This window comes from Myotis daubentonii, chromosome 14, assembly GCF_963259705.1.
Source record: "Myotis daubentonii chromosome 14, mMyoDau2.1, whole genome shotgun sequence".
Lineage (NCBI taxonomy): Eukaryota > Metazoa > Chordata > Mammalia > Chiroptera > Vespertilionidae > Myotis > Myotis daubentonii.
The window spans coordinates 27,122,231-27,138,904 of record NC_081853.1 but is presented as its reverse complement, the minus strand read 5'-3'; the positions used below and the strand labels follow the sequence as shown (position 1 = coordinate 27,138,904).

General features: G+C 42.9%; 1 protein-coding gene across 1 annotated transcript in view; it reads left to right on the top strand.

Annotated features, from left to right (window-relative positions):
* The first annotated feature begins 2,799 nt into the window (after window positions 1-2,799).
* The window catches only part of ATP1B3 (ATPase Na+/K+ transporting subunit beta 3), a 40,020-nt gene continuing 26,145 nt past the window's right edge, over window positions 2,800-16,674 (top strand). The window contains exon 1 of the mRNA XM_059663740.1: window positions 2,800-3,137. Coding sequence (XP_059519723.1) covers window positions 3,029-3,137 — 109 coding nt within the window. The 5' untranslated portion in view covers window positions 2,800-3,028. The remainder of the gene's footprint in view (window positions 3,138-16,674) is intronic.

Here is a 16,674-nt window from a genome sequence, read left to right as displayed (position 1 = left end):
TGAAATGTCCCCAGAGCTCTGCCATCACTCACTGCAGAGGTGGGGGAGCCGGGCATTGAACCCATGTGCTGTGGTTTGATCGGTCTTTGACCATGGGCCCAGTTACTTAAATTCACTAAACCTCAGTTTCCTTGTTTATATAACTAGGGAAATACCTCCTTCCTTAGGGTATTTGTGAAGATTAAGAAAGAAATGATACTAAGCAAGTGGCACAGGGCCTAGGACAGTGATGGCGAACCTTTTGAGCTCGGCGTGTCAGCATTTTGAAAAACCCTAACTTAACTCTGGTGCCGTGTCACATATAGAGATTTTTTGATATTGGCAACCATAGTAAAACGAAGATTTATATTTTTGATATTTATTTTATATATTTAAATGCCATTTAACAAAGAAAAATCAACCGAAAAAATGAGTTCGCATGTCACCTCTGACACGCGTGTCATAGGTTCGCCATCACTGGCCTAGGACTTAAGTATGTATAAATGATTGTTGCTATTATTACAGTGGGATTCATCGGTATCCCCCACAGGTAGGATAGCCAGATTTAGCACATAAACATACAGCATATCCAATTAAATTTGAATTTGAGATGGACAGGAATAATTTTTTTAGTCTAAGTATGTTCCAGATAGTGCATGGAATATACTTACACTAAAATTTATATTAAATTCCATTATCTATCTGGCAAAATAATTTCTCTTTTAGTGGAGGAGGCCTCTCACAGGTAATGGCTGAGAGAGAATGTGTAGAGGAGAGAGTCACAAAGGATTTTACTTCTTCACAATGCCAGATGTGTCCCTGGGGGGCTCGAATCAACAACCTTTCGATTAACAGCCTAACGCACTAACCAGCTGGGACACAGAGACCACAATCATTTCTTTTTTAAAAGGGAGATTTAGGGATAGTGAAATAAACCTGTAGGGAATAAAGCTCTCATTAAATTTTATATTAAATCTGCTCAGACTTCAGAGTCCACTCTCCCCTGATAAGCTCGGAATTTTCTCTCCAGGTAACATTCAAGTATCAGATGTCAGACACAAATAGTTCCCATGTTTTGGAGTAGAATGTAAAATTTACTCCCAACTTGGAATCTGTTGGATCTAGTTACTATATTAAATTAGACACGGGTTTTGAAATTACTGAATTATATTTGTATTTAAATCCTTATTTGGAAAACCACAAATCACTAAATATGAGTCATATTAATCACCACTAAAAAATATACAAATCACAAATGTCTGACAGCATTCATTTTCTTTGAAACACTACTTCATAATGTTCTTGCTTACCATGCTTTCTTTGTGTGTGCCAAGTAATTATTTCTCAGTGTTTATTAGCGCATGCACACACACACATCCAACATAAATAAAGCAGATGGGTTTTGTATTTTATTCCAAACAGACTCTGTATCTTCCCGCTTACCAAAAACGAAAAGGCCTGTTATCAACTGTATCAATATTAGCTTTCTTCTAATTTCATGCCAGTTTTTACAAAATGCTTCTGCGATTCTTTTGATGTCCCTGGCTCAAAAGTAACTGGATTTTGGTTATTCCCAAGGTCATAATGATAAATTTAGCTCTCCTATTTCCGGGGAGTGGGGGGAGGATCACTTTATAATACTGTATTCTATCTCTTTTCCATGTGTGGGAGGCGTCATTCCCAACTCCTAGTTTTGATACGCAAAGTGAGGAAACGAGCAGCGTCAGTCCTGTAGCATCTGCAGGCTGTGGACATCCCTGGACGGATCTTAACGCACCGTCCCCAACATGAAGACGTGCGCTACGTTCCTCCATTCGTACTTTCTTATGTGCTAACAGAGAAAAAGGAGACACAGAGGCAGCGCTGCATGTCCTTTGCCCAAACCTCTGCCCCTTCTGCCCGAACTCCTCAAGGCTTCCATCCTGCCCAGCCGTCGCCGGGCGCGGGGCTCTTCAGCGCCGCCTCATGGCGGCGAAGGGGGACTGCGCCCTCCGCTGCGGCCGAGGGGAGCACCCGCGCCGGCGGAGAACCGGAGCGGCCGGGCACGTCCCCGAGGCGTCCACGCTGAACGACGCCCTGGCTGCCTGCGGGTTGAGTCTCCGTGTCTGAGAAAAGCCAGAGGGCTTCTCGTGGACAGGAACCTCGGGAAAGTATGTGCCGCACATGCTGACTTCCGTGATCGGTTCTGGAGAAACCCTGCACCCCGTTTCATGAAGACGACGGGCACATGGGGGATGAAATAGGCCCCTTCGCCCGAGATTCCGGAATAAGCCCGTCAGAAGAGCGAGGACGGCCCTTCTCTGGGCAGCAGCATGTGGGCAGCGTCCTGGCTGGACAGCAGCCGGTCCCAGTCACGTCACAGAGCCCGGAGGACACTGCCCGGCGGCGGCGCGGGAGGCACCGGGGGGCCCCCGCTGGGCGAGGACGTCCCGGGCGGAGTCGAGTCATTTCCGTGCTCGCCTCTCCCGCGCCGCCGCCGCCCGCACGATGCCGCGAGGACGGCTGCCCCGGCGGCTCCCCCGACGCCTCCTCCTGAGAAGCGGGCGAGCGGGGGACGCCGCCTTTGGCTCCTGGTTACACATTTGCTTCCTATGAAGCCCGGGAGGTTTTTAAAGCCGCTCTGTGTACTCCCCATTCAGCGGCCGGCGTGGGGAGACCCCCGAGCGGTCCCGAGCCGGGCCGGGACTCACTGAGCCGGGCGGGGCGGCGTGGGCGGGGCCGGGAGTGGGCGGGGCTTCCTCGCCGCCTGGGGCTGCGCCAGCCGCGGGCGGGAGGCGGCGGCGGCGGCGGCGGCGGCGGCGGCGCGGGTGCAGCGGCGCGGGGATTGGCTGCGGCGGGCGGAGACGTCAGGCTCCCGCGGCCTCAGCGGCCGCCCGGCTCGGCGCGGCGCAGTCGGTTCGAGCGCCCGCGGCCGTGAGGAGGTGCCCTCGGCTGTTCCACCTTCTGCCGCTGTCGCCCGGCTGCGCCGCTCGAGCCGGGACGCGCCTCCGCGCTCCTCGCCGCCTCCAGCCCCGCGGCCGCCGCTCCCCTCGCCCTCGGCGCGCCCACCATGACGAAGAAAGACAAGAAGTCCTTCCACCAGAGCCTGGCCGAGTGGAAGCTCTTCCTCTACAACCCGACCACCGGAGCGTTCCTGGGGCGCACCGCCAAGAGCTGGGGTGAGCGGGCGGCGGCGGGGCGCCCGGGGCCGGCCGCGGTCCGGGAGGTGCCGGGCGGGGTCGGATGGGCAAGGAAAAGCGGGAGCCGCCTCCGCCGCGGTCTTCGCCTCGGGCCTCCGGACTCTCCGCCGGGCCGGGGCGGAGCGCGGGGCCCATTCATTTCTCGCGGGACGGGAGGGAGGGCCGGGGCCCGCGGCCGAGGCTGGTGGGACCGCGGGCAGCCCCGGCCCGGCCGCGCCGGCTGCTTCCTCCCGGCCCGGAGCGCACGTGCTGCCCGGGCCTGCGGCCGCGAGCGGCGCCGGAAGCCGGGGACCCCAGCCCGGAGCCGAGCCCGGAGCGTGCGGGGGGCCGAGCGCCCGGGCCTCCTTTGTACGGAGCGCGCCGGCCGGGGGCGGCCCTGGAGGAGGCGCCAGCGGCGCCGAGCGGCTCGGGGGAGCCAGACCCTGCCCCGCGCCCGCGGAGAGGAAATTTCCACTCGCTCCCGCCGCTGCCTTGTGACTCCACGCGGCCGCCCCGACCGGGCGTGCGAGCGAGCGAGCGGGTGCCCGGCGTGTGGGTTGCGCGGACGCCGCGGTGAGCGAGTTCATCGCACAAGTGCATCGTCCCCGGAAATGCACTTGAGTTTGGGCCGTGAAAAGACACTCGCTCCTTTTTGATTACAGGTTTTGGGGGTTTGTTTTTTCTTAGAAAAACTGTTTCTTGGGGGAGGAAAGTACATCCTCTCTGAACAGCACAATGTTTTTCTGTGCCTCTGAAACGTGTGATGGTTGTATATGTTAGCACTGTTTCTATGCCGGAGTTCTTTGTTTTAAAAGAAATATTTAAACCATTCACCAGGGTCGTGCTGCTGTAGGGTGCCTCTCTTTTTTTTCTTTTTTTCGAAAAATGAATCCAGTAAACGAATTTCATTCTTTGTGGGCCTTTTGAAAAATATTTTGTCCGTGGGTCTTGACATCTCTTTTTTTTCTTTTCTGAGTGAGACTAAATTTCTAGAGTTGAGAACTATTTGGGCCCATTTTTAAGAGAAGCATGGAGAGAGTCAGTTAGGCATGGGCGTAGAAAATAAACTTGCTGCTGACTGCAATCCGGCGCCGGCGGAGTGGATGGGAGGATGGCTTAGGTCCTGTCACCAGCCGAGAGGGGCCTTGGAGGTTTTTTCCTTAGCCCAACCCCCACGTTGGAGAAGGAAAAAAAAGAGATCTGGAGAGGTGGTGATTTTGCTTTGTGTACTAGTAAAATTACATACTCCACGGAGCCAGGAAAAGAACCCAGTTCTCCTCTAATCCCAGTCCAGCGGTTGTATTATTTTACAGATGCCTTGCCTAACTGCATGGTAATCGCTCACAATTTTTATTTAAATGCCTGTCTTTTGGGAACCCAGTAGTGTTATGAGGAAATATATCTTGCATCTAGAGTTCAGTGGGGGTGGGGAAGTGAACAATTACTGTTCCTTAGAGTCTAGTAACTTTTGCTGAAGGAATTTCTGAGAGGGATTAGTTTTTGTAGATGAACTTCCTCCTTTCCTCATCGCCTTCCCATTTCCAGTGATCAGTATTTTCACTTTGTGTTAGCATGACTTTTCTCCTCCTAATATCTAACCTTTGTATTATATGATACTGGGTAGAGAGTTATTTGTATGTGCACTTAAATAGATAACAGGAACAAATTATCAAAAGATAGGGCATTCTATAAGAGCAGTGGTAGGGCCGTAAAGTCAAGTTGGGATTAGTTTTAACAGGATGAGGGCATGACCTTTTTTCAAAATTGAAACTAAAGTGTTATGTTGGTCAACAAACAGCAAATTTCTGTTGATTGTAGTAATAGTATGCCAGTGCAGAATGGCATAAATAGGTGAAAATTATCCATATTACCAGGTATCTCAATCTAAGGGCCTCCCTCCAAGGGGAGTGGTGTGTGGAGGCTGAAGTCCACACTCAGCTCCCCAGGCTGTGTACCCTGGAGCATGGGGTCTGCCTGGAGAAAGGAGGTACCTTGTTCTAATATCCAGAAAGGCATTGTGTGAGCTAGCTGATCTCATCACCCCACAGATGCCCATTATTAGTATTTAGGTGTGTAACTGGGCAGAGTTGAGAAATGCTTGTAACTTTTTTTTAACGAAAAAACACCATACAGTGTTTTATAATCTTTTGAGTATATTGTGGTCATCTTCCCATGTTAATAAAGATCTTTATCACCATTTTTAATAGCCAACTAGTGTTCTATTGTATAGTTCAGGAGTGGGGAACCTTTTTTCTGCCAAGGGCCATCTGGGTATTTATAACAACATTTGAGGGCCATACAAAGTTATCAACTTAAAAACTAGCCGCCTATATTTGGTCAAACATTTAATTAACTCACCCCTAATGCCTTGGCAGGGCTAGACCAAATGATTTCATGGGGCTTACAACAGCTCTTGGGGCAGGCATTCCCCACGCCTGGTATAGTTAGATGTATTGTGATTTTTTTAATAGGTTTATTAATATGTATACATCATGTATGCATAGGAGATACCCAGGGGAAAATAAGTGACTCCTGATTTTCTGAAAATTTAAACTAGTGCATTAGTGTATGTACTGGTCCTTCCTCCTAGTCTCTTTATCTTTGTGTGTACATGTTAACAAACTTATTTCCTTGAGATATTTCTATTGGTAGAATTTCTAGGCCAAGTATAATATATGTAACTTTTGCATTTTGAAAACGTGTTAAACTATTTAAGGAAAAAACTCATTTGTGCAAAATTTTTTCTAGTTGCTTTTGAATTTAATGTAACTGGTGATGGGGTGGTAATATCTTTTTTTGATATTGGTAAAGTTGTTGGGTCTGCTGCTGTGTAAAGAAAGGCCTCTTTTCTACCCCCAGGGATTTTATAAAGACATTCATTTAAGATGCTCCTGATTTTAGTTTTTATATTGCAGTCTTCAGTGCATTTGTCCTGTAATCTGAGGTTCCTCTCTTAAGTTCATTAGATATATTAAAAGCACACATGCTTGCCATTTACAGTTGAGATACAGTGAAAATACTGCATGTTGTTACATCACATAGCTTTATTTAAGTGTTAGATGTAAGGATTTTGAATAACCACTTGAATACCTGACTAATACCTTATACTTGGTTACAGCAATTTCTTTATTTTTAAAATATATTTTTATTGATTTCAGAGAGTAAGGGAGAGATCAAAAACATCAATAATGAGAGAGACTCATTGATTGGCTGCCTCCTGCACGCCCCCTACTGGGGGGTTGAGCCCACAACCCAGGCATGTGCCATTGACCAGAATGGAACCTGGGACTTTTCAGTCTGCAGGCTAACGATCTCTCCACTGAGCCAAACTGGCTAGGTCCGTTACAGCAATTTAAAATGCTTAAATACTTATGATCACTTTATTTGATATCCACAACAGCCTCCTAAAGCACACTTTGTGGGTGATCAAAGTATGCTTAGAGCTGGGGGTTTTGTTGTTTTTTTAACAATCGATGCATCTTTTATTCACAAGCTGAAGCCGTGGAAAGTGTAATCTACACATTTGTACAAAGGTATGGGCGCCCCCAGAAAAACACACAATGGTCAGAAAGCAGTCCTTCGTGGTGGGAACGCCGTAGTGCTGGTTTCTTAGGCAGAAGCGTAAGGGCACGTCAGGAATAAATAGCTGCCACTTTTATTTTCCCTTTTTTGTTTGTTTAGGTGCTACTTTTTATTTTATGAAAACAGGACAAAGAAAATTTAGCCCTTTGTGGCTGATGTTGCTAATATTAAGCCTAAGTGCATTAAATACAATTAGAATGAAAATAGTGAAAGAGAGCCTAGAACAGGGGTGGGCAAACTTTTTGACTCGAGGGCCACAATGGGTTCTTAAACTGGACCGGAGGGCCGGAACAAAAGCATGGATGGAGTGTTTGTGTGAACTAATATAAATTCAAAGTAAACATCATTACATAAAAGGGTACGGTCTTTTTTTTTTTTTTTTTTGTCTTTTTTTTTTTTTTTTTTTTTTTAGTTTTATTCATTTCAAATGGGCCGGATCCGGCCCGCGGGCCGTAGTTTGCCCACGGCTGGCCTAGAACTTACTCGGTGTTATTTAAACTGTAGGTAATGGACCATGTGTTGCAATTGGCATTTTTAAAAAATAGAACGGTAAAAATACCAAAGTTTATTCTACCTAATAAGTTGAGTCTATGGAAAGATGCTACTTAATGGAACTTTTCTGTATTTTGTATATATAGATACCCCAATGTAAAATGTATTTCTTATTGTGGCTCAGAGTCAGAAAAGCTTGAAAACCACTAACCTAGCCCTGTACCATCATTTCATAGGTTAGAAAATTGAACCCACAGATCTGACTTGTCAAAATTCACTGAGTTAGTGACAGAATCTTTGGGCCTTCAGAGGCTCTCCAAGGCTAGAAAAACTATGACATTACATGACCTCATCTAATGACATCTGCTTGTGGGCTTATTTGGAATTCATTAGCTTTAGATCATCTGTTAATAGATGCTTTATATTACTACTAGAGGCCCAATGTATAAAATTTGTGCAAGGGGCTCAGCCCTTGCAGCCCTGGTTGCCTTGGCCCTCCCAGCCCGGCTTCATCGGGAATGTCCCTCAGAAGGTCCTTCTGCTGTTTGGTCTAATTAGCATATTAGCTCTTTATTATATGGGATTAAGTTAAAACTTGAGTTACTGATGTACAAGCAGAATCAGGATTCTGGACCCAAACTATTTAACACCTATAGTTTGCTCATGTGCCTTCTCTTTCATGATTTTAGAGCAATGAAGTAGCATTTTCTCAGTCAACTGCTCCCATTATGGGTCATGCCTCAGTAAATGCTCTGCTTTGGATATCAGACACCATCTCACCTTGGGTGTCTGACTATAGAGGTCCCCAGAGACGAGTGTGTTTATTTTCCCGGTATCACTTCGTTTTGTATGGTATTGTTCTTTGTCCTGTGGAGTGTGACATATTAAACTTTACAGAACTGTGCACCATTGGGAAAGTAATAGAACTTGCCTTACCCTGTGCGCAGCCTATAAATGAAGGTCATTGGTGGGTGTGGCAGAGGTAGCAGCAGAGGCATGCTAAGCCATCACCCAGCAGGAAACAGTACTTTCTGGACCGGTAGTGCTAGGGGGGGAGGAGGTAAGTTTATGTGTTGCGTTCCAGACACCATTGCAATTACTATTATATGTGCTTTACTGTTATTAAAGAGCAATTTCCCAACCCCTGAAATAATTTGATTTTCTTTGCAGTGAAATTTGAATTTATATCTCTAGAATTAAGTTAGCTATAATAAAAGAACTTAAAAAATCCTCCTATCTTGTCCTTGCTTTATCATTATAAATGACTAGGAACGAGTCATTTATTACTTGATTGTGTAATAGGAGGAAGGCAAATCCATTTAACTTTGAAAGATATATTTATATTATATTCTAATTATGCATTTATTGTGTTGAAATAAAATCACCTGTAGTCTTTAACCACTTAGAATAGTCACTGTTAACATTTTAATAGTTTTTTTCCTACATGCAAATTAAAATTTTTAAACGTATAATACATAAAAATTTTAAATAAACAATTCGATGCCTAGTTCCATCACTTAATGTTTAAGGGTAATGTTTTTATTCCTCTGCCCCCTTTTTAGAGGTTGATGTGGTGGGGGTATCCTTGGCCCTCTTTATCACCTCTGGGCACTGTCCACATTTCTGCTGGAATTTATGTATTATCTCTGTGTTAGGACTCCCAAATTTGCACCTCTAGTCCATATGCTTTTTTATATATTATAACCAATATTAAGATTCCCAACTGTTAGAAATCTTTAGTTGGATGTTTCATTTCATAGCACCTCTTCATGTAAATCTCCCTTGTCTTCAGAGGCTCTCTTTATAATCTCTCTGGCTTACTCCTCTCCTGTCATCTTTACCATTCCACATAATTCTCTCCTAGGAAACTGTGGGTTCCTAGCTCCTGAGCCTCTTTCCTTCACCTTGGTATGGCTACTCAGGTATCAGCTTAGATAGCCTGATCTCTGGAAAACATTTTGAAACCCTCTTTGCCTTAAGACTGGATCAAGTGCTCCCATACCACCACTTTCTATTATAGCATTTATGACTTGTTTCCCATTTACTAGACTATATATAAACTAGTATTCATGTCTTACTCATCTTGATTCCCTAATACCTAGCCTGTTGCCTGGCATTTAGGAATGTAATAAAAATCTATTGAATGAATGAACACTATTATGAAATGTTCCCATGTTAATTAGTCTTCTGCAACATGTTTTTAATGTCCTGGGTGGTGGTGGTGTATCATAGTATAACACTTCCACTAAGGTTTGCACATCCCCCCTCTTTCTTTTTTTTTTTTTTTTTTGCTATAGCACTGATGGTTTTCACAGAAGCTCAGTGTTCTGAAGAAGCTTCCACTTAACTTTCTTGTTGGAGACTTAGCTGAGCTTGTGACCTGGGTCCTGCATCTGATTAGGGTAACAGAACCAGGGTTATTATTTGTGTCTCCCAGCTCCTGCTTTATTGCCTTTTTTTTTTTTCAAGCTTACTCGCTCTCAAACTTAATGAGGGCGTAATTAATAGTATCATTTTCTCTCTTGCAGGAGAGACTCAGCTATTACTAATATTTCTGAAAAGAATTCTCTAACTTAGCCTCCCACATATCTGTCACCTTGTTACTGAGTCATTTGTGGAGTTGGCGCTTATCTATGACCCTTACTAAATTTTAGTATTTTGCTGGGGCCTGGATAAGGTATGTCTTTGTAACTGACCCTTGTCCAAAGCATAAGGTACTTTTCTTTGGCTAGCAACTGGCACATAAAATGTGGCCCTTTGTATATATACCCTTAAACAACTCCATACTTTTCTACACATTTCTTTCCTGATTCCTTCCTGTTTGCTCTTCTTCTGTTTCCTAAATATATATTTCCCAGGTGTTGTCTTTGGCCTTGTTTTCTCTTCTTGGTCTTTCCTTGCAATCTCATAAAACAACTCCAAAGACCACTCACAGATTTTACTTCTTGGTTTAACATTTCTCAGATTCCAGTCGCTTTGTGCATATCCCATAAACCTGAGTGATCATTTTCTAGCTTCATATTAGTAACCACCTGTTAGAAATTTCTTAGCTTTTAAGACTCCCACCAAACTCTGCCCCTTTATCAAGATCTGGTCGTGCCTTTTCTTATAAATTCTCTGATTAAAAATCTTAAAGCACCAGATAAAGAGCTTTTTTAAAAGTTGTTCCAAGTTAACATAGACAAATGCCTTTCCAGCTTTTTAAAAAGTAATAGTGTTGTTGACTCTAGGAACGTTGGCTCTTAACCCATTTGCACCCCCAAAAGATCCAAGGAATCAGTTGTAGTCATTGTGACCTAAACCAGTGCTATCAGATTATTTCTAAGGCTGCAGCTTTGATTATGCTATTTCCTGTACCCCAAAACTATGGATCCCTTCTGCTTTCAGAAGTTTTAAATAAGTTCCAGACAGCCTGGCATTCCAGGCTGTCTTAAAACTCAATTTCCAGCCTTATAACCTGTCATTTCCCACCTTATTTCCCATTCACCACATGTTCTGCTCAAATGGGTGAAGATGAAGACCCTTGGTCTGGAATACCCTACTCATTCCCTCTCCCAGGCCATTCTCTGCATCACAAATTCTTCCCTACTCAGACCTAGCTTGATTGGCAGCCATGCCCTAAGCTGTCTCTGATGATCCCCAGATGAAAATAATGTCACATTTATCTCACATGGAACCTAAAAATTTGTATCCTGGGTTAAAGTTGCTTATATCTATATTTATTTACTTATGCTAGAGGCCCGGTGCATGAAAATTCATGCATTGAAGGGAATGGGTGGGCCTCAGCCCAGCCTGCCCCCTCTAACAGTCCAGGAGCTCTCAGGCAGGAGGAAGGCGACGCCCCCATCACACCTCTGCTGCTGCCACTGCCAGCAGTGCAAGCCTCGGGCAGCTGGGCAGCTGCCATCCAAGGCTTGCCTGCACCTCAGGCCTGCCCTGGGGGGCTGAGGGGACTGGGCGCTGCCATCTTGTGGGGTTAATTAGCATATTTATTAGATAGGATTGCTCCTACTAACTGGTTGTTCTCACAGTATGATATACATCTGCATTTTATATCCCTACAATAATTAGCTCATAGTACACCCTTATTTTTATTTTTTAAGAGAATTTTTATGCATTTATTTGGGCCAAACTGATGATATATGCTGAGGAGCACAATTTCAAATGCTCCCCTTTACTATTTTTTTAATGAGCAAATTGTCATTTAATTAGTTTCAGCTTGGGTCAGCTTTAGCTCAAGCGGTTACTTCGGATTCTGCTTGTTGCAGACACATAATTAGTTTCAGCTTGTGATTCACCTATTGCTTGGGCTAAAGTTGGGAGTATTGCGGGTCAATTGGTATAGCAACACACTGAAAGTCTTATTTGTATACATACATGTACATGAAGGCATAATTCCCCTTAACTCACAATGAGTCTGTCCTACTAAACTTCTAATTCATTTAGAAATTTCCAGATAGGGCTTCATAGTAAAAGTGAGCCTGTTGGGATAAATACATTTTTTACTTATGAATCTTAGAGAAGTACATAAAATACTAAGAAGATGACCTGATTAGGACTCAGAATATAGACCTAAATGTTAGTTCCACATCTCCATCTTAGCTTAGATAACTCATTTAAAATCTTTGGGTCTTAGCTTCCTCTATAAGAGAAAAGTTGCATGAGACAGTTTCAAATGTCACTTTGAAATGAAAAACAAAACTTATGTAAATGCTTTAGAACAAGAGATGACAAACTTTTTCTTTTAAAGGACCACATAATATTTTAGGCTTTGCCAGCCACATGGTGTCTGTGGCAACTGCTCAGCTCTGCTATTGTAGCTTTAATGTAGCCACAGACAATATGTAAATGAATAGGCCTAGCTGTTTCTCAATATTTTATTTACAAAAACAAGCAGCAGCCATGGTTTCCTGACCTCTGCTTTAGAACTTAAGAGTGGTTTGGGCTGACCTCAGAAGCCTGAACTAGTCTTACGTGGGATGTGGACTCTTGGCTTTGTTCTTTTCATATAACAAAAGTAATACCATTGTTTGGATTTTTACAATACAGATGTGGATAATCAGTAAGTCTGTTGACATCCTCAGCTTCTACCCTTGGTAACCACTGTTAATTAACTGTAATACTTTCTAAAATATAATACTTGCTGTATCCACTTTGGATAGAGGTCTGGCAGTTTCATACAAAAGTAAATATACCTCTACTCCATGACCCAGCAGCTCTACTCCTACGTGTGTCTACTCAAGAGAAATGAAGACATATATCCACTAAAATACTTGTATAGGAGTATTCATAGTAGCTCCAAACTGGAAACAGCCCAAGTGTCCTGAATCAGCAGAAGAATGGACAAACTGGTATGTCCGCACAATAGAATAGTACTCAGCAGTAAAAAGGAACTAACTACAGATAACACAAAACCTGGACGACTTAGTTTAAAAAAGCTTTACCAAAGAGAATACATACTATATGATTTCACTTGTGAAATTCTAAAACAAGTAACACCTATGATGGAAAAAAGCCCAAATTGGTGTTTGCCTTTAAGGCACGGGGATTGACTGGGAGGGGGTTGAACCATAAGTGAATGCATTTGTCAGAAGCCGCCTATTGGTACATTAGAGAATTGTATGTTTCACTAATGTAATTTTTCTCTCTCAATTTTAGTTAATACCCGTGCTAAAGTGTTTAGGGGTGAAGTCTACTGACATCTGCAACTTAAAATGCATAAAAATATTAGATAAATGGTGAATATGTATAATAAGGTGTTAAACTGGAGAATCTAGGTGGGTTTATGGGTCTTTACATTTTGTTCAACTCTTATGAATATTTGTAAATATTCCTAACTGAATCTTGGAGAAAAAGGAAAACATGAATACATTTGTGTTTCTCTTGATTTCCTTCCCCCAATCGTGGACTCTTCTGAAGATGATTGTTTATCAATTTTCCTACCAGTCCTTTTTTAATGTATTTATATATGTATATCTGTGTGTGTAGAATATATAAGAATAATTTTCTTTTCCATGTTTACATGAGTAATAGGAAAAATGTATCTTCTAGAATTTGCTCTTTGTTTTTTTCCACTTACTATGTGTTGGCCATATTTCCATGTCAATAAACATAGATTTATTTTATTCCTTTGAATCGTTGCATAATATTCCACATTGTAGATATCTATCTATATATATGTGTGTGTATATATATATATACACATACATAATATATATCCAAAATGTATGTTTCTTTGTGATGAATATTTAGATTTTTTCCATTTTTTCTCATAAAATTGCTGCACTGTGCAACTATTTATTTAGGTTGGATACTGAGAAATGGAATTAGCAGTGTGTAGCATATATATATATACATATATATGTGCTTATTTTTTATTATTAATAGACTATCTCTAAAAAAGTGTACTAGTTTATACTCCCACAAGCAGCAGATAAAAAACATGTTTCCCTTCAACTTTCTGAGCTTTGGACATCATCACTCTTTAAAAATTTTGCCAGTTTTATGGGATGCTGGTATGTATCTGGTTCATTTAATTTCCAATTTCTCCAAAAATCAACTTAGCATATTTTTATGTTTACTCAGTTTCCATTTTTTTTCAGTCACTCATCTTTTTGCTCTATTTGTCTCTTAATTTGTTTATTTTTAAAATTCTCCTTGTTTTAAATAAACATCACAAATTTTAACCATTTTTTATAGGCTTTTCCTAATCACTTACTACAAAATATTTCCTCACTGATAATGATATGCCAGCTTTGTTACATGCAAATATTCATTTTACATGGATTCCTTCCTGGATATTATATTTTATTGATCTGTCTCTCCAGTCCTGTGTCGTTAATTGCTCTATGTAAGTGTTTGGAATAAATGTGTGGTTTGTGTGAGTGCTGTCCACTTTTGGTGTTTGCATAATGCTAACTAGGTGCCCCACCGAAGTGGCTCAGTGGTTGAGTGTCAGCCTATGAACCAGGAGGCCATGCCCATGTTGCAGGTTTGTTGTCCAGTGAGGCAAATGCAGGAGGCACTTGATTAATGTTTCTTCCTCTCTCCCCCTCTTCCTTCCTCTCTGAAATCAACACAAAAATATATATTTTAAAAACCACTTAAATAACTTATGAAACATACAGGAAGGATGGTTTATGTGTAGAAAAGAGTCTATTTTTTTGAAAATTGATTTTTTTTTTTTGCATTCGTTTGTATTAAATGGTGCTTTTATCTTAAATCGCTCACTTTCCTTGAATTTATTTTAGTCTTGAATTAAAATCTTAGTCTTACTTGTTTTTTGATGAGTGCCTGTAAGAGTATGGATTTTCCTTTTTGTTCTGCTCTGACTACATTATTGTTTTGAATTTTTAGTATTTCAAGTTTTGTTCTTCTTAATCCAAGGATTATTTAGAAGTTTATTTTTTTTTTAAATTTTAATTATATTTACTTTGAATTTAGTGAATGTGTCTTTAGTTTTTTATTTTTGTTTTCATTTTTGTAATTTATGATCAATTTGAAACAATGTTTCTGATAAATTTTCTGATCGATATCATGTTCTACATATATTAGAACACTGTTAGTTGTGTTTAAAAAATATTGGTCTTTTGGTATTGTTTGCTCCCCTGTGGATATCTTCAAGAGGTATGTTAAGCCCTAGGGCTGTTGTGGCCAGAGCATTGGCCCAGGACCTAGGTTGAAGGTTCAATCTCCAGAATCCCCAGCCCTGGTCTGTTGCGGTGTTTGGGGGGGGGGGGGGGGAAGGGGGGGTTCACCAGTCAATGTGTCTCTTTCACACCCATTTTTCTCTTTCTTTCCCTCTCTCTTCACCCTGCCCCCCTAAAAATTATATATATATCTACACTAATAAAAGAGAAAAATGGTAATTGGTGTACGACGATACCCTTTTCATTGGCTAATCAGGGCTATATGCAAATTAACTGCCAACTATGATTGGCAGTTAACTGCCAACAAGATGGCGGTTAATTTGCATATGTAGGCACAATGCAGGGAGGTGAAAGGGAAAGCAGGAAGAAGCCCCCTGCCACTGACAGTGATCGGAAACCCAGCGGGGAGCTAAGAGCTGGGGGGCAGGGCAAAGGCGGCCCTGGGGCCGCCTTTGCCCTGCCCCCCAGCCATGATCGGAGAATCAGGCACCTTTTCCGCCCTGGCCAGTGATAGCAGGAAGTAGGGGTGGAGCCAGCGATGGGAGCTGGACACGGTCGAAGCTGGCAGTCCCGGGAGCTAGGGGTCCCTTGCCTGGGCCTAAAGCGGAGCCCACGATCGCGGGGCCGCTGCAGCTGCGGGTCCCCGCTGCCCGAGCCGGACGCCTCAGCCAGAGGCGTTAGGCTGGGCAGGGGCGGAGCCTGCAACCGCTGGGAGCTGGGGGTCCCCTGCCCAGGTGTGACACCTCTGCCGGAGGCCTTAGGCCTGGTCAAGGGGCCGATCCGGTGATTGGTGATCAGAGGGTGATGGGGGTCTACGCCTCTGGCTGAGGCATCAGGCCTGGGCAAGGGGCAGAGCCAGCAATCGGAGGGATCTGGGGGTCCCCTGTCCAGGCCTGATGCCTGGGCCAGAGGCATCAGGCCTGGGCTGGGGGCAGAACCAGTGATGGGGGGAAATGAAGGTCCCCTGCCCAGGCCTGACACCTCTGTCAGAGGCGTCAGGCCTGGGCAAGGGGCCGATCCTGCGATTGGAGGGTGATGGGGGTCAACGCCTGAGGGCTCCCAGTATGTGAGAGGGGGCAGGCTGGGCTGAGGGACACCCCCCCCCCACACACACACACCCAGTGCACGAATTTCGTGCACCGGGCCACTAGTGTGTGTGTGTGTGTATGTGTGTGTGTGTGTATATATATATATATATATATATACACACACACACATACATACACACACACATTCATTCATTCTCAGGTGAGGATTTTTTTTAAAGGTATGTTAAAATCTCTACTTATGATAGTGTTGAATTTTGTAATTCTTTTTTATATATTTTAAGCACTTAGCATCATGAAGGTTCATGGCTATTATGCTGTCTTGATTTTTATTTACATTTTATTGATACAAAATATCTTTGCCTTACTAATGCTTTTTGACTTAAATTCTAGTTTGCTTACAGTAAAAATACCACATCTTCATTTATTTTTGAGCCATTTTATTTTCAACCATTATGTTTTAATTTTAGATTTTCTATAAATAGCATTTACTGGAATCTTTTAAACCCACTTTGAGAATGTTTTTATTATTTGACTACTAAATTATTGTTATTACACTATTTGGGGAATTTAGTTTGTTTTTAAATTTAAACAAATTTAAATTTTTAACTTGATGTAAAATCCAAACTAATATAGTGACAAAGAAATCATTGACTGACTCGGAGGTATAGGGATTGCCAAGGAGAACACAGAATCTTTTGGAGGTGATGGAAGTGTTCTGCATTTTTAGTATAGTGGTGGTTTCACAGGTTATACAACAGTCAACAT